The following is an 18729-nucleotide window of genomic DNA, read 5'->3' as shown; positions in this document are numbered from 1 at the left end:
TGTAATTGCTACAGCAGCACTGTAGACAACCAAATCTACTGAGGTACCTCATGTCGTTCTTGTTAAGTGATAGTTTACATTATCTAGTTGCAGTTGCACTCTTAGTATTTGACATGATTTCAGGTGAGATTCTTTATTTTGTACCATCCAAATTCACTACAGTTAGGCTTTAATGACTGAAAACAAAAATAAATGCATTCACTCGCTGTGGGGGAATGGGGAGGTTTTATCTGGGCAGTGTTTACTTCTTGATTTCAAGTGAGCTTCATTTACCCTCTGATTAATTCTTCCATGCCCTTCTGCCAGGACGGCCGGATAGCAGTGAAGGCCTGTGAAGGCCTCATGCTTTTGGTGAGTTTGCCAGAACCAGCAGCTGCCAAGTGCCTGACTCAAAGCACTTGTTTATGTGAATTGTTGACAGACAGGCTGGCTACCCTCTACAAAGCCCTGCCTCAGTCACTGGATCCCTTAGACATTGAAACAGTGGAGGCAATTAATTGGGGGTAAGAATTCTATATTTTTTTTTAATACCCAAGGTGACTTTACAACCCTCCTTGAAATTAATTTTCTATAGGTAGATAAGATGTATAAAATATTCACGCCCCCATGCTAATGTCTCAAGAGCTGAGCTGAGATGTCAGCTGCAGCATGGTGGTACAACTGTGAGCGTCCAATGTACGTGTGATCTCTGACATGGGGCCAGGTTTGGCTGCCACCCCCTTGCAGAGATTCCGCAGGGGGCAAGTTTTTCCACAGAGTTATGTTAGCGGTTTGTGGTGGTGTAGCTGTAGCATTAGGTACAGATTATTTTCTTGTTCAGATGTCAAGGATTTAGGCAATAAACTTTTCACAGTACACAGTGAGTACTGTAAGCTGCTGCAGGGGGCAGAAAGGGTGTATTTGATTACAGGCTGTTGTTGCACAATTTTTGCAGTAAAAAAGAAGAAGGAAAGAGTTACTGCATAACTCATCGGCATGAAACAAAACATGCATGCCTGTTGTCCTAACGGCTTGCATGTTAGATTCTCAAAACATTTTTTTTCCCAACTCTGTCTTCATTATTATGAACTGCTTGTGATCTATTAGTACTGGGACAAAAAGTAGGTATTTGCAGAATACTTACCAAAATTTTTGATGGTTGGACTTTGAAATTAGAAGGGAAAAACCCACAACTTTGAATAGTGGAATAAATCATTATTGGACTGCTTTACCAGAGGAAATGGTGAATTTCTTATTCCTTAGAGTCTTTAAATTGAGATACATGGGGTTTTTTATGAAAGATATAATTTAGTTCAGGTATACACTCTGTGGTTCCCATGTACTTGATTGAGGTTGCTTAAAGAGTAGTGAAGAACAATTGCCTTCATTTTATGGTTCTTTGACTAAAGCAGTTATTGATTCCGTTTCTGTGGTCTGTGTTTCCTGGGAGAACAGACTAGGTGATCAGTTTTCCCTTCTGACTCAAGAAATACTTAACCAGAGTTCTTCTGTTGTACATACTATGTATCTTTTAGCATGCCACTGAAAACCTGTGTGATGATGGCACTGCCAGATCAGTAGAGACCAGCAGAAAAGCTATTTTAATGTTCACTTTCTTGCAAGTAGATCATTAATTATTCTGTTAAGTTCAATAAGAATGAAATCCAAGATTCTTCAATTACTTGTAGACTAAATAAGTATTTTTCCCTGTGTGCTTTAGTTTGGATTCCTATAGCCACAAAGAAGATGCATCTGCTTTTCCAGGGAAAAGAGCGCTGATTTCATTTCTTTCATGGTTTGACTACTGTGATCAACTCATCAAAGAAGCACAAAAGGTTTGAAATGTTTACAGATTATACAAATATATTCAGCAAATAAGTACTTCTAGTTGATTCTTAGCTTTTGAGTTTGAGACATACCATTTTGTACTTTTGTTTCAGACTGCTGCTGTTGCTATGGCAAAAGCTGTGCGGGAACGATTTTTCATTGATGTTATGGAACCCCAGCTGATGCAAACGTGAGTAGCATCTTACAAGACACATCAGAACAGAATCTGAATCAAGCTGGGTTTTTTTCAGCTGAAATCCACTACATATCTGACATGAAAGTTTTTGTTCAGTTCAGAGATCGGAATCCTCACATCAACTGCACTATTGCATCGCATTGTTCGTCAAGTGACTTCAGATGTCCTGCTGCAAGAAATAGTTTATTTTATACTTGGAGAACAGAGAGAACCAGAGACTTTGACAGACATCAACAGACATCCATTGCGACACAGGTTAATCGAACACTGTGATCATATTTCTGATGAGGTGAGAAGTGATAATGATATCATAATGTCTGCTGGCCAGTTCTGTCTTGGGTAGAGTCTGTAAAAACATCATTGTGAGGCCTTTTCATATTTGTGTCAGCTAATGTTTTTTTGCCAAGGAAAAAATTTTGACTGCCAACCCTAAAAAATCCTTAGAAAGTTAAAGTCAAGCTGTTTTCTCCAGCTATCACATTGTTCCCATTAATAAAGATCCTTTGCTGAATTTGTTTGCTCCCTGTGCATATCTGGTTAGGCTTGCTCATTTGTAAGATAGGGCAAAATCAGTTTCTGTAATTGTATTTTAATTCATGCTTTGTTACATGTTGCATTGCTGTGATTTTCCATGTTGTGTCAATTCTGTCATGTTACCACATAAGGTATAGTTAAAAACTTATTTTGTATATGAAGTGTGGTCAGAGACTATACACATCACCAATTAAAAGATGATATAATAACTTCAAGCACTTTACACACACTAAACTTTGTTAAAATAATTTACTTCAGTAAAATTCATCTACAGGAGCTTCTTGTTTCATTTTTTCCATGAAACAACCTCTACCCTCTACTTTTCCAAATAAAACCCAAGCTTGCCTGAAATACAGGTCTATGCCTTCACATACCCATTTTTTTCAGTATGCTTACCTGCCCACTCTGTCAGAATGAGTTATCCGTATAAATTAGTTCATCTTTGCAAGCTAAGCACTCTGAATACTCTTTGTATTGTTATTTTGGCAGATTTTAGAACAGTTTTTGCTCTACAGGAAAAAAATACATCCACATACTGATGTGTATGTGTGTGAACTCTTCATCCATGTTTATACCACATTCAACATAATAATTTCCTAATTTTTCTTAGGTTTTTTGCTTCCTTCCATAATGTAAATAAGTAATTGCAGTATTCTAGGATGTACAAACCAGATATAAGGCAAAAAGCATAAGGCAGTGGAGCGTCAGTTTATTGAATGTTTACTTTTTATGTTGCAGATCAGCATAATGACTTTACGGATGTTTGAGCACCTTTTGCAAAAACCCAATGAACACATTCTTTATAATTTGGTTCTGAGAAATTTAGAAGAAAGAAACTATATGGAATACAAGCCTCTCTGTCAAGAAGACAAAGATGTGGTAGAGAATGGACAGATTGCAGGAGCAGTGTAAGTTTCTGTTTTAAGGGAAGTTTTCACAACATCTGACTTGGATCCTAATTTTAGGACAACATGTTTTTTTTCAGCAATTGAAAGAAAAGTGAGTGTAGATAGCACTTTCAGTGCTCTGTGTATTAATCCATATTGGTAAAATTATGTAGAAATTTTTCTATCAGCAATTTATGGATATTTTTGGAACAGTATAAGAAAAGCTAAAATTATCGAAAGCCTCTTTCCAGAACAGTAGGCGCTCAAAGGTCTTCATATATCAATTTACTTACACATCTACCTAGCTTAAGTCTATGCATATTTGTATTGTTTTCAGTGAGATTATTCTTGAAGTCAGTCACTTTGGTGCTTTGCTTACAGTTATGTTCTTGAATTATTTTTTGATGGAAGAACTTTTCTGGGACACTTTACATAAAATCCTTTTAAATACCCTACATAACTCTTGTAATGCCTTTTTCTACTGATGGACAGGTAAGGACTAGTCACACCAGCTATTTTAGGCATCTTAATTGAGATATTTTTCAGTCATCTAAAATGATCTAATGATTTCATGGAGTATAGCTCTCATGCAAAGAAATGTGGCTAAAAAGTTCAAGTAGATCATTTAATGCAGTGGTTTTGTACGAGTCAAAAATGTTTGTTCTGTTGTTCAAGTCAAGAAGTTAATGATTTTTCTTCAAAACAAAGTTTCTTGGTATTTCTACATATTAATTAGGTAAAGAGATGTGCATATGATAGTCTTCCGGAAAACTTCCTAGCTGTTCAGAGAAGAAAAAATAGAAAAGCATGCCTTTTGACCCAGAGATTCTCCTGCCTTCCATAACGTTCTGTGCATGATTATGTTTTTGTCTAATATGATCTCACAGAGACCTAGAGGAAGATCCATTATTTACTGACCTGTCTCCAGATAACACATTGTCAACTCAAGAGTGGCTCAGTGCTTCTCCACCTGTCAGTCCAGAACATCCAAAAAATGATGGGAAGACTGAAGTTCATAAAATTGTAAATAGGTAAGTTGAAACAAACACTTAAAGAAATCTCTGAATGTGTGGGTGTCTGCACACACTGTGCAAATTAAATGTACTCTGTAATGGATGTTATTCTGTGCCAGCTGGTAAAATGACTCCACAGAAGGAAATTATGCAGCATTTTATCAGAAAGCTACTCCTGAAAGATTAGAGCTTACAATAAGTGAAAATAATTCAACATAAATGAGAAAAATAGAAGAACTTTACAGCTAATAGTCTAGTTGAATACTCAGACTTCATGATGACAGCCTCATTGGTTATAAAACTTTATTTTCTCAAAAATATTTGCTATACTTACACTGCTGTTACAGGACTTGACCTTTCTGGAGAAGTCTAGGGAGTCTTGCCATAAATGTTTTAGGGGAAAAAAATCCTCAAGCTTCCTTAAATTCCTTAAAAATATATATAAAAGTGAATAATTGTCACGTTAGAGATAACCTTCCGTTCCCTGAAAATCAAGTGGCAGCTCTGTCACCTGTAACGTACCTTTGTGCGTGTTAGATGTACTGCAAATTGGATATCACAAAGAGGACAGGCTCTACCCTAAGCAACTTAGTGATGGTAATTCTCTTAGCAACTAATATTAGGACAAGTGCTGTTTGCTCTGTTAATGCACAGTAGCAAAGCAGCACTGGTATTTCAGTGCTGACCTACCTGCTTACCCAGAAATAAACAAAGGTGTTAGCCAAAGGAAGCAAACAGCCCAAGGACAGTCAGCATAGAATGGCATAGTCACTTCTTGCCCTCTTTCCCCCAGTACTGCTATATATAGTTCATGGTGGACTTGGTTTGGAGTAAAGACACAAAGAACACTCTCCTAAATTCCCCTCATGTAATCTCCATCAGTGATTAAAGTTTTTTCAGGATTTGCAGTGTTTGGCAAATATGTATTTTTTCAGATAAGATGAATTCCATACAAAAAGTCAGCCACTATCTACTTCTGCATTTAAATTTTACAGGACCCTTCAGCAGTTCTTGGGGTATGAAGAAAGCTGAAATTTGAAAACAGGGTCCGAATACTGACTTTTATTTTGCTGTCCAGAAATTTTAGGGCTTTTCTTTATTTTTTAAAGACAATTCTCCTCTAATAAATTTCAGCATTTCCTGATGCTTTTTAGATCAGGTATTGGTGAAGTAATAAGGACATACAGTATTTGCACTGTATGCCTGGCAAAGGCAGTGATATTTATAACGGAAACATATATGCAAATATTTCTCTGTGTTCTTAGATGTTCACTTTTTACCACAGCAAACTATGGTAAAGAAAACTTTCTATGCAGTAAGTTAAGAAGAATTTTAACTGTAACTCTCCTTCTCTTTTGGCTCATTTATGTTCTAGCAAGATGGAGTCTGTCCTTTAGCAAATACTTGACCTGGTTATGAATATTTCTTTTCATCTCTGTTCTGTCTGCTAATTCTCAGAAAATACTTCAACTGAGGTTTTTACCTCTAGTGCTAGATACAAAAGTTCTGAAGTATAAATCTTGTTATTGCTGACAGTAGTTTGAGCTGATGTGCTTAAATAGATTTTGTATTCTCTGTTTTTCACAAAAAGTTATGGTAGAATCTGTGCATTAATTGGCCAGACAATTCAGTATCGTGTACACTGTAACAGATGATGAGAAAGTATTGATCTGGTGGTCTGTGGATTGTAGGTACTCATTAATGTACTTTTCCTCTCTTTAGTTTTCTCTGTCTTGTACCTGATGAAGCTAAGTCATCATACCATGTGGAGGGTACAGGTTATGATACTTACCTCAGAGATGCCCATCGACAAGTAAGTCAGTGAAGTCTTCCTTAGTCTTGAGAATTTAAATGCTTATGAGAATATACATATGGTTGTATAAATAGTCCTACTAAATGCATCTTTCGGTAAAGGAAGATGGGGAAATTGCATTTTTATTTTCTGATGAAAACTTACCTTTGCAGATCTTTTGATGTTGAATCCACCTTGTATTACTCTAGTGGGAATAATGGATGACATTAAAGCATTAATATTCATATAGCAAATACACTGAGAGAAAATCTGAACTGCAGATAGATTCTTAATTTGCTTTTTGCATTTATCTGCATTCTCTTGGAGAATTGCCTGCCAAGCTGTTTGAAAGGACTGAAGGGAAATTAAAATGCTGCATAGGAGTTATGCAATCTGGGACATTAAAAATAAAAGCTTGTCACAGGGAATGCACAGCCTAAGGCTTTCAGGTTTAAAGTCGGGAGGTTTAGTAGATAGGGAAAGCTGTATGATTTACTGTTTTGAAATAAATGAGGGTTTTGTTTTTACAAGCATAATCCAACGTTTCCTTGGTCAGAGGACGATCGCTGTTTATTTGCAACTTTCTTATTGAAGCCCTATGAATCTTCTAGAATAGAAAAACTTACGCAAAGGAGTAGAGTAACTGAGAGTGCTATAATTAGTAGGTACTTCAAAAATTCCATAACCTCTGAATTGTGATATCAGCAGTTTAAGGTGAGAAGCTTGGTTTTCTGTATTTATTATATTGTTTTATCTGTAGTCTGTCCTGAAAAGAAAGGGAATAGAAAATAGAGAATATGGAAACAAGGGTTGATGGTAAATTCCCCTATGTTCTATTCTTGGATGCCAGAAAACACATATCATCTTTGTATTTCTTTCATGCCTTGGGAAAAAGAGTATTCTGGGAGTTATTAGAGAACAGAATTGCTTTCTGTCACTTCCTGACAATGATATGGCTACTCTTAAAATATTTCCCCCCTAAGAATAGCCCTGCCTGTTGCTGTTATTACATCCAAATAGCTGTTCTGCTTCCATATTTCTATTCCTGGAAGCCTGCACAAATAGGTATGCTACATGCAGTGAAGAATTTCTGAATCTGTTTTGTCTCTCTTTTGCTACTGTTTATTCCTGTGTTCCTTCTTTTCACTGCTATAAACTGTGTTCCTTTCAAGGTATAATTCCTTGAAAGTGAGACATCAGGTAGCCCACAGCAAATCAGAGGCAGAGGTTGAGAAAGGCTGTGTGGGTGACAAGAAACAGAGAGGGAAGAGGAAGCCCTGAAGTACTTTCCATTTGGATCTCCTGCATATACACGTGCCTTTCCTGTCCTGGGAATTAGGGAGCAATATAGGTTGGGTAGCAAGATAAACACATAATACAGTGAAAGTGTGGTAACTACTGTCAACAAGAATGTATACAAAAGCGATTCCTGCTTCAGAAGAACCCTAATCAAGGTGCTTTGCTGTGTGTTTTGGCTCCAGCTGCTTTTTGGGAGCTCTGTTCTCCACTCATTGTTTCTGAAACTACCCTAATGGTGTGAATGTCAAGAAGAAAATGAGGTGCCTGCATAGAAACTGGTAGTTTTTAGAATGACTGTTCTTTTGGAGCTTAGATATATCATTTAGCTACAGATTGTGGTTTTAAGGTGTATGAACTATTGAAATGAAATAAAATGGATTCCATAGAGGTTTAATTCTGTCTTCCTCATTATTTTTTTCTAGTTCCGGGATTACTGTGTCATCTGTTTACGGTGGGAGTGGCCTGGATCTCCCAGATCTTTGGAAAAGTGCAATTTAGAAGCATCGTTTTTTGAAGGACACTTCTTGAAAGTCCTGTTTGAAAGAATGGGCAGGATTCTTGATCAGGTAAGGAAAAGCAAGTTATTAATTCCATTTCTGATACTTTCATCACTACTAGAGGGCTAATCTTCCTAAGGTCCTGTGGATTCCCATCACTCAGATGTCTGTTGTAGCATCATATTATTGTTTAATGTCCCATGTCCTTGGTGCAGGTAGATTGCAGGGTGTCAGAGTGATCAATTTAACAAAATCTCTCTTATCTTCATTAGCCACATTTTTGTGTACCAAATATTCTTTTGACCAGAATTACCATTTAAATTGATGAGTAAGGACAGAATATCCTTAAGATAAAAGATGAGAATAAGATAATATCTTAGGAATCATTTGCAACTAGCAGCACTGGTTCTGTTTTCATTTTCTAGCATTTATGCTTAGAAAGCACGTACATTTTTCAGTAAATAAAATACAGTACAGCTCCTTTCTGCCACATTTCAGTGAAATTCAACCTGAAGTCTTGTTCAGAAAGCAGTTTATGTCACTGTGTAAGATGAAAAGAACTTACTGTATCACTGTAAGTGATACAACCTTTCGCCCATTTTTTCACAGTTAGAAAAAGCTGTTATCAGTGCATGGAAAGTTTCTAGAAGGTATCGTTTTCCATCTGCAATGGATGGAAATGGATCCAAATGCAAAAATACTTTTTTTTTTCCTGTTCTATTATTTTCAAATAATAAAAATATAGCTGCCAAGGGCAAAAAAATGGAATATGATCTGATTGGCTCCTTGTTCTGAAAAAGAACCCTGAAAGTCTAGATTAGCCTTGTAATAATAGCTGGACTTGCTACAAATGTAGTAGTAATAGTTTTGGAAGTCTGTACAATTCTTTTCTGGTTTGCATGTGGAGCTATCTACAGAATAAAGTTAGCTGTGGTAGTGCCAGATTTCTTGGTCATAAGCAGGACAAGAGCCATTTGAACATATAAATGTGTAGGAAACATGTCAGGAAGCCAGCAGTAACCTCTAGGTGAGCTCTGTGAGCGTTCAGGGGAGAAGGATGTTTGAGAATACCAACTTATATCATTCAGAAGTCAGAAAAGAAAGCCAAATACTTCCATTGCTATATTGTGTATTCTCAGGGTTTTGCTTCCAGTCAACATACTCCACACACTTCACTAGTTGATATGGTTATAGACTGGAATCATGAGGAAAACTGGGCTTCATCATCTCTTAGGAAAAACAAGCCTCATGGATAACAAAAACTTGTCTCAGCCATGACACCTAAATTATAAAAAGTAAAGAGCCCAGGTTGCATCCCCCGAGAAACACCTGGGTGTCAGATATGTACAATTACAACAAAAGTAGCATCTGGCATGGAAGCATGGTGCCCAGTTTGATATACTACCTGTCAGCATGGCACACATTTGAGTTAGTCAAGTAAAATGGTATGATCTGTGATATCAACTGCCTGCATCAGACAGAACAGGTGAATTCTTGTTATATCATATTAAAACCCTGTCCTAAGAAAACAAACTGAAATTCCTAGGGGTTATTCACAGTGAAAAACATAAATCCCATAGAATAAAAACGAACAAAACCAAAACAAAACCTGGGTCCTATCAATGACAGCTTTGACATAACGGGTGCTAATGTCCAAACAAAGTAAAAAATATTGAAAAGCCTTTAGTGGGTACGCAGTACTATGTACAGATTGTGATCAATGTCTTTTTTGCTTTGTCACAATACTATAGGTAGTTCTTGTGTTTTTCTCAGTGGATATCAGAACACTTTGCAGAGGTGGTAGGTATCATTAACCTAGTTTCTGACAGAAGATGGCTGAGGCACACAGGTGAAATAACTTGTTTCAAGGCAGTTCAAATCCGATACCTCATCTGCTGGACAGTACCTTCTTCCTCCTGTTAATACGATACATTTCTGTGGAACTGGCTCCTAAGGATTTTGTAAGACTTCCCTCAACCACAAATTTTGCTGGTTTTAATCTATCTGATATATGGCTGTCTTACTGAGTCTGCTGACATATGGACAGAAATAAAAGCTCTGTGTGAAGAAGCAGGTTTCCTTAATGCTCTTAATTAGTTCAAATTGCAACAGCAATCTGTCTGAACAATTCAGCACGTGTTACTACTTTGTTTCCTTCTCTTCTTGTGAACACCAGATAATGCTCATGGCTTCAAAGCTTCCTAATGAACTGACTGACTCAGACAGCTCTAAAGACCTTCTCCTACAGTTCAGCTGGGTAGGCAGTGGAATGGATTTACGGAAGGAGTTTGTGTCTTTGTCTGCAGAGTAACTTTTCCACAATAACTTAAAATGTAGTGGTCTCTTTTACCTATAACATTTCTGGTCCGGGCTCTGAAACCTTCATTTGTTAGAAGGTTGGGATGAATCTATTACTGGAATATCAAGTACAGAAATAACTGCCACTGACTGGGAGAAGTGTGTGCTTTCACTTCAAAAGATCCATGACAACTCTCTTTGCAATACAACAGTATGTGGTAATGAATTCAGGAATAAGGTGCCTAAATATTAATTAGGTGTCCATATCTAGTCAGTGGAAATTTAGTCAGAACAGCCCTGGTAGTCTCTGAAGCTGTTAGACTGAAAAGCAAGTAGGTGTCTCTTTTAGTGTGAAGTGAATCACCATCTCAGCTTCCCTGACTGTGTTGACTGAAAGCTTGACTCAGGTGCGTGAACTGGGGTATCTGTTGCCGTTTTTGTGACGCCTAAGATATTCCCACAAGCTTGCGGTTACAACACAGATCTTGCAGGGTTCATTCTGTGGAACCATCAAGAGACAAGCAGATACTCTTGAGCATCTGAGATGCCACGAGGTATTTGTGTGTAGACAAGTATATCAAGCGTCAGATCTCTGTTGAGTAGGCTAACGCAATTTAGACATGTAGATGTACCTAAATAATCTGTCTTAATCTAAAGATGAATTCTTCTAAATCTTACAGTCTGGAAAAGGGAAGAATCTGTTCTCTGATGCTTCAGTGGGATGCTAACTTGAGAGCATCAAGATGATAATTTGAGGCCATGAAATCATGCTCTTCTAGCTGTGATTGTGCCGCTGAGGATGTTACTGCCAATGTGCAGTCAAAGAGACTGAATGAGGGCCCTGTAATCCACTTCAGGTTAAAATCAACAAGGTTAACTTAAACCATCTGAGTGTTGGTAACATCTTCAGACTGGCATAGGGGTGTACCAAGGGAATGTCTGTCCATCTCTTGTCAACATAGTCTGTTCCACCACTGAGTAGATGGAAGAAAGTTCCACAGGTTTGCAAATTTTGGGCTGAAGTAAAATGTCAGCTTGTTTTCACTGTGATGAGAAAATCAAAGATGGGAAGAAAAGCGCTTGGAACATAAAGAAGCTATGGTGAAAATACTTGCTTTTATGGAAATGAGTTTCTCACTGGTATGGTAAAATCCTTTAAGCTAGGCACGATTTTTTTCCTAGAAAGTTAGGTGCAATTTTTTCCTTATGCCTGATTAGCATCTTCTAGCATCGGCCAGTGTTGCCTCTCCCATTTGGTTGATTTGGGGAAAAGAGGTAAGGAAGCAACTCAGAATTTCATGCTGCTTTCCCAGCCTAGGACTGTCTCATCTCCTGTAGAGTGCTGCCACAGGATGACCAGGCCTTCTGCAATGGTTCTTTCCAAGAAAAAAGAAAGTAGAAGATGGGAAATACTATCTTAGCTGTAAACGTGGATTTGTCTCTCTCAGTTTCCCGAACACATACACTTTACAGTTTTCCAGAAGCAAGCAGATGTTTAATCTAGGCTGATTTTCTGCTATTTGTTTAGCTACTGAGCTGAAGAGATGTTCTACAGGAAGAGGGCTTACCCTACGATAAACAAGTCTGCAAAAGTTTCAAGTGGTTGTACCAGTTATACAGACAATAACATCTAGTACCTCACTGTCATGTTCACATCGCTTCTGTTGTGGAAAGCAGAGGTTTTGTTCCTGTTTTTTAATCTGATTTTTTATCTTTATTTATTCATAACACTGTATATAAGGTTCTAGTAGTTAAACCTAGTAGCACTGGATGAAAGGAAGCCAGCATGAAAATAACTAAGCACTGTGTTTTCCTTTTTTTGCAGCCCTATGATGTAAATTTACAAGTTACATCAGTGTTGTCCAAACTGTCCTTGTTTCCCCATCCTCATATACATGAATACCTTTTGGATCCTTATGTAAACCTAGCTTCTGGCTGCAGATCTCTCTTCTCTGTTATTGTCAGGGTGAGTAAACACACAGTTAATATTTACATATGGCTATACAGCCGGGATATATATTTAGTAACTTTGTAGTTAGCGGTAGTGGTTGCTGGTTAATATAAGTTGGCAAATGGCTTCTCACTGAAAGTAGACACTTACACTCTTGATTTGAATCAAGATTTTACATTTTCTACCAAAAAAAATGGAAAGTTTATTTCTGTGTCCTCATGTCTTCAAAATTGTTTGTTTGCTTGGTTTCATTGTGTAGATGCAAAAAGGACACTCCTGAATACCCTGTGTCTGGACGAATATCTCCGCTTATCCTCTTGTTTTTTTTCTGATGAAGGCTGTTCTTGACAATGAAATCCTGGATTTATCATAAGTCCTCCTTTCCCTCTCCTGATTCCATCTCTTCCTGACAGACCTGCATCCTAGAAGTGCTGGCCGGGTGCCTGTCACACTGCAGTCTGCTCAGTCAGAGATCCCTCGCCTACCCCACGCACCAGCTGTTATTAAGCTGGTCAGGAGCCTATTAGTGATGCTTGCCCAATACTAACAGAGGGCTTAGCTCCCTTCTTCCCAGCAGCTCTCCCCATTTCAAAATATAATCTTCACTCTCTCCCTTTTGCTTTCCCTAAACCCAGGAATTTACTGGTCACTTGCCTGCATCAATATTTACTGAGACAAATTAATCATTGGCATAATGAAAATAAGTAATGCCATTTGTGGCAACGCAAGTAAAGCTCAAGAGTTCCTGTCCTTTTGCATCTCTCTACTTTCTGCACCCACTCACCCCTTTTTGGGACAGAGTAGCTACTCTGCATATTGTGTTATGAGCCTGTGAGGATGCTGAAGTGGGTCTGTATCACGGGCACTGAAGGCTGCCATTGAACCTTGCTGCCAGGCACTCTGGAGAAGCGTTAACTTTGTGCGTTGATGGCATTGGGCTTTACAGGTTGTCGGGGACCTCATGGTGAGAATCCAGCGCATCCCAGATTTCACTCCCAAACTTCTGCTAGTCAGAAAACGCCTGCTGGGCCTGGAGCCAGAAGGACTCATGTGAGTAAAAACTTTGCATATTCTCTGAGAGCCATGGCTGGTTTTTGTGTGCGCCAGTCCTGATTCTCTGCTTTTTTTTCTTTCTCAGCATTGACCACATGACGTTACTAGAGGGCGTGATTGTGCTGGAAGAATTCTGCAAAGAGCTGGCAGCGATTGCTTTTGTGAAGTATCATGCCTCATCTACACCATAAGCAGCCTTGATGAGCAGCCAGGCTGTAAAACCACCTAGCTCGTTTCAGTTGAAAAGACTATTGACAACACCCAGATAGGAAGAGGTGGTGCCTCCTGGCAAAGCGTCAGTTGACATTTGGCAGAGTTGGAAGACAAGTTACTTTCACCAGATGCTGACATTGCAAGAGAGAGGGATTGAAATGGACCTAGAATATGATTGAAGGCATTTGGGGAAAAACCGATGCATAGCATTTCTAGCCCCTGTGTAAAGAGCTGCAAAAGCTGCATGAAGAACCACAGATGTCAGACCTTGGTTATTCTGTTATGATGACAATGTTCAGAGAGTTGGGTCTTTTGTATGTTCTGGGGCTCACATGCACCGTTTTGGTTTTTATGACCCTATTACTTTTTAAAAGCAAGTTAATTTTATAACATTTTAATGTCTTAATTCTTTTTCTTTTCAGTTGGATATATGAAAGGAAATCACAACTATAGTTGCAATGTATATTATTAAAAATGAAGGGGTTAAAAAAATCCACCAATCCATATACAGCAAGATATATTAACGAGGGATCATTTTTGTTTTGGTGAATCTTAATGACAACTCTGAGCTTGATTCCCCAGTGGATTCCTCCAAGAGATATATCAGTATAAAATCAATACTAATGGAATTAATCCTCATTCAGCATCACATCCGTAACAAATATATCTGAAGCATACATGTTTCAAGCATGTTTGTCTCTGTCATTCCAAGTGATTTGCTTTAGGTCATCTGCGTAACTAGATTTGCTTTAGGTTTTTGAATGTGAACTCTAGTTGCTTGAGTCGTCACCTTTACAGGAAAGTTAATTATAGGTCATTAGTAGTTGTTGCTGAAACAGTATTTTTAATTTCTTTTAAATTGGTATTTAGTCTGAATTGGTTTAAGAATCTTTTGTGCCTTGAAAACTGGCAGCATAAACTTTCTGTCATTTTTAGAAATGCTTTTATTGCTTATCTAACCATCCTAGTCGTGCCCAGCAAAAGATTGCCAATTCAGTTAAAGCATTGATACCATATATAGGACCAAAATTTGCACCTGCTTGCCATAGTGCTGGGATGCAGAAAGGTCTCTCATTGAATCTTTTTCAATATGAATGCTGTCAGCCAGAGCAGGCATTTGCATTGCAAGCAGAGGGCCGTCCCTACTCCAGCATGCTGATTCTACTTCTCTAGCGCGATGGCAGCCCACACTTCAGACAGTCCCTGCTGCTCACTGCCACATACGCACTGGCAGGTTCGGGTGGCCGTGCTTGAACCTCCAAGTCACACTGAGTGACTTGGATGAGAGACCTGTCCCGCTGTCCGGCTGGGTGTGTAGTACCTCTTTCCCCTCCTATGAACATAATAGCATAGGCAGGCAAGGTAGAGTTTAGCTCCTTGTGTTTATGTTGTGTTTCTTCATTTGTCTTTCCTATTTGCACAGGTAATGCCCATTTCAGATCTGATTGCTCATATGCAAATACGGACTAATTTACTCAGTCACTAGAATTTTTCTGGATTTACCTGACTGTACCTAGAATCAGATTCTGCTCCAAATCCATGCCTTTGATGTCCTGGTTTTTAATAGTTTCTGGAACCTGGATGCCGAGAGGCCTTTTATGTTAGCACGTTAATTAGAACAGTGTCACAGTTAATGGGCTAAATTTATTCTTGTCACAACAGTGAAGAGGGTCCTGCTATAAAAGCTTCCAGTACAGATTCAGCTGGAGAGAGCAGTTCTGGAACTGGGGAGCTATTTTGGCAGGTAAAACCTGTATTCAGAAGCTCCCTGTACTGGGAGGCTTTTGTACAAAGTCTTGCATTTATCTGGCAAACAAAAGCATGTCTTACTTACTCACTTTTTGCCCCTCCCCCCCCCCCCCCCCGCCCCGAATTTAGCCCCAAAGTGTTTTCAGGTCAAAGTAGCATAGTACGATAAACTGTTTAAAAAAAAAAATGACATTTCTTTCATTTTTGTTTGTAGAAACATACCTTGAAAGTAGCAAGTAATTTTTTTCTGATATATATTGCAGCCAGTCCATATTAGAAGTTTTGTTAATGTAACATACCTGACACATAGTTTAGAACATGAAAATGGCTATGCAGAATGATGTTTAATACATGTATTTGTTATAAATAAGGTCTCAATTCAGCAAAGCAGTTAAACATAAGTTTAATTTCAAGAATTTTATTCCAAAATCACTGTCTTTTACATTAACAAAGTTAAGCTGTTGAGCACAAACGCTGATGCTTTACTGAATTTGAGTCTTTGTTGGTTTTGCTTGAGCTTAATTACTTTTTCCTCAAATTTTCTATTTTCATTATTTATTTTTTTAAATGTATGTTCCAGAATACTTCTAATGTCCCAATTTCAGTGGAAACTGGAAGTCATACTACTACTATATAGGAAAGTGAGAGAAATGTTAAAAAAACTTGCAAGAGCATTCCAAGTAATATAACAATTTATAAAGCCATTCAAGAGATGCCTGATCTCAAATGAAAACATTAACATCACCTTTGTTGTTGTTGTTTTCACGATACCTGAGCTCATTACACTGTAGGGAATTGCATCAATCAGTTTCTGGAAGGATTGCTGCAACCTCTGTGGCATTTTAATGCAAAACAGATACCGAGCTGCAAACACAGTTCCTTCAAGCTTGTCCATGAGAAAAATAAGTAGATATAACTATAAGCACTCTTAAATTAAAGATATAATTGTTCGGTCTCCAGCAACATTGATGATGTTTTTACAAACCGAATGTTATTTAGTTGATAAATTTATAAGACGTAGATCCATCCTAATGGAAGTGAAGCAGTCCTTAAAGTTGCTTTAGCTTAAACTGCTCTTGTGAGTGCTACCTACAAACCCTTAATTACCATACATGATAATGACCTTTATTTTTGTAAAAGTGATTTAATCTTCCTTAAGAGATGGAACTCATGTAATTATTTTTTGTGGTGATATTTTTCATGCACTTTTTTTAAAGGAGAAAAAAAAGCTTAGAAGTTAGTTCAGGTCCATGTTTTCACCTTTCCGATCTATGCATGTCATTGAGGTGCCCATTTTGTTTCTGTGTGCGTGTGTTTGTATGTGGTTATTTATTACCCAGAGATGGACACCTGAGAAAATATATGGCCTGAAGTTCAGAGCATATGCAGATCCTCCAGATGTCAGTGGGAAATGCAAGTGCTTATCACCTTAGAAAATACGGCCACTAGTATTAGATTGAAATACTTGAAAGGTAATACTAGAATAATTTTTTATTTCAAAAAGCAGATCCAAACCACATTTTAATCTTGATGCACATGTGTGTAAATAGACACATTTTTTACTTTTTTTGCATTTATAGTATGTATTTGATTTAGACTCCAGTATAGAAAATTTTGTAATAAGCCATGTGCTAGCTCTGGTAGAACAAGTTTGTCCTTAGTTTCTCATATGACTGTAATATTGCTGGTATTCAGAACCTGTCTGTGTAATATTCTTACTCTGTATTTGTCTGTGCAATATAAAAGCTGTGACGATACACAGCTTGAGTCTGGTTGTACATCACTTATGTATATATATACATATATATATATATCAGGACCAGAATCCCAAGCTTGCTTACACTACAATGAGTGTAAAGATTGTTGCACTTGATTTCACAGGGCACAAGCAACCATGGAATGGCTTTGTAAATGTATGGCAATTTCTACAATAACCTTCTGTGTAATTTCACAGATGGTATTTTATTAGTGCTACTTGCCTTGCTAAAAGAAATCCTAAACCGGAGCGCTAGGTAAAATCGAAGGATTATATAGGAGACTTCAGGCTACGTGGAAAATCCATATCTGCTGTTGCGTGTCATACAGGGTTTTCAAGCCATGACCCTCAGTGCTTTCTGTGCCCTGTAAAATAGTGTAACTATATAAAATATATACTCCTTGTTTTGCCTCCTGCCTTGTTTACATTAAACAGAGGATATTCAGTAAAATTTTTCTATTAAACTTTGTGTAGGTCACTTACTGACAGTGTTGCCAAGGTTTCACAAGTGTGGGATTTCCAGTGAGGAATTGTTGAAACAGCCACATTACCAGACGTACAATATTGAGTTTTATGAAGGAGGTTGTGATAAAATCCAACTTTTTGTGCTAAAAAATGCATGGAAGATTAAAAGGGATATTCTCAAAATAAATTAATTTCAATGAAGCGACTGCTTCTGTTATTACAGAATCCATAATAGGTTTTGTATGGATGACCTTGAGACAGAAAACGTTTTAACATTTTACATCATGCTTTGATTCTGAAGTCCTTTCATTTATTTTTATTACATCCCGAAGTCCTTTCATTTATTTTGAGCCTGTCACTGCAGCATCTTCTGGGATAAACCTGTTTCCTGTGCTGTACTGTGCTATACTGTGCGGGGCTTAGAGTGAGTCGGCATACTCTTGCCCGTGAAAATTGGAAGCGAAGGGAAGTGGCCGAGATGGAGTCATCCTGAATACAGATTGATGTCTGCTCTTCCCGAGAGCCCTAGTGTCTTTCAAGACTGCAGCTGGTCAAGACCTTGGTTTTCTATTGCATTTGAGTGCAGCGTGCGTCAGTCACGACATTAGTTTATTGAATTGGGAACAAATGTTGTATACGTGATTAAGCATTTATTTCGTCCATCAGGGCCTTTGAGGAAGGCTTTTATACATAGGTTTTTATGTATTTTTAAATTGTGTTTGTTGGCTGTTTTTTCTTAGTGTCTCATCTAGTTTTGGTGTCCTTCAAGTTTTCATCAGCCTTTTAAAAATCTCAATGCTCCGTAGGATCCCCTCTGAGGGCTACACTTGGATGTTAAGCTGTTTCTCTTTTCTCAGTATTTAACAGCTGCAAGTGCTCTTGCATCTTTAACAAGAGGAGCGCTCCAGCAAGATGATACACTTGACAGCTTTTTTTATACCTCTCAGCATCTTTCCCCCACTGTCTTGAGTCTCAGAGATTGTCATCTCCCACACCACCCCCCCCACCCCCACCACCCCCCATCATTTATTTGCTGTGCCTGCATGAGGCATTTAGAGATTTAGGGACACTTTGCTTCCTCAAGCAGTGAGGAAGTTGTATCAAAATTGCACATCTTCCTATATTTTTCTCTTTGATATCCTTGAAATGACTGGATTACTGAAGCATGATAGTCTTATGGCACTTGCATTCTGATGCAAAATTTTGGGGCTCTATATTCT

General features: G+C 38.0%; 1 protein-coding gene across 1 annotated transcript in view; it reads left to right on the top strand.

Annotated features, from left to right (window-relative positions):
- The window catches only part of FHIP2A (FHF complex subunit HOOK interacting protein 2A), a 36019-nt gene extending 18309 nt beyond the window's left edge, over window positions 1–17710 (top strand). The window contains exons 7-17 of the mRNA XM_056351161.1: window positions 307–503; window positions 1700–1814; window positions 1920–1996; window positions 2099–2291; window positions 3275–3444; window positions 4311–4454; window positions 6159–6249; window positions 7950–8093; window positions 12148–12288; window positions 13220–13323; window positions 13412–17710. Coding sequence (XP_056207136.1) covers window positions 307–503; window positions 1700–1814; window positions 1920–1996; window positions 2099–2291; window positions 3275–3444; window positions 4311–4454; window positions 6159–6249; window positions 7950–8093; window positions 12148–12288; window positions 13220–13323; window positions 13412–13517 — 1482 coding nt within the window. The 3' untranslated portion in view covers window positions 13518–17710. The remainder of the gene's footprint in view (window positions 1–306; window positions 504–1699; window positions 1815–1919; window positions 1997–2098; window positions 2292–3274; window positions 3445–4310; window positions 4455–6158; window positions 6250–7949; window positions 8094–12147; window positions 12289–13219; window positions 13324–13411) is intronic.
- The last annotated feature ends 1019 nt before the right edge of the window (window positions 17711–18729 follow it).

The sequence above is a fragment of the Falco biarmicus genome, chromosome 9 (genome assembly GCF_023638135.1).
Source record: "Falco biarmicus isolate bFalBia1 chromosome 9, bFalBia1.pri, whole genome shotgun sequence".
Classification (NCBI taxonomy): Eukaryota; Metazoa; Chordata; class Aves; order Falconiformes; family Falconidae; genus Falco; species Falco biarmicus.
This window is presented reverse-complemented; position numbering and strand designations above follow the sequence as displayed.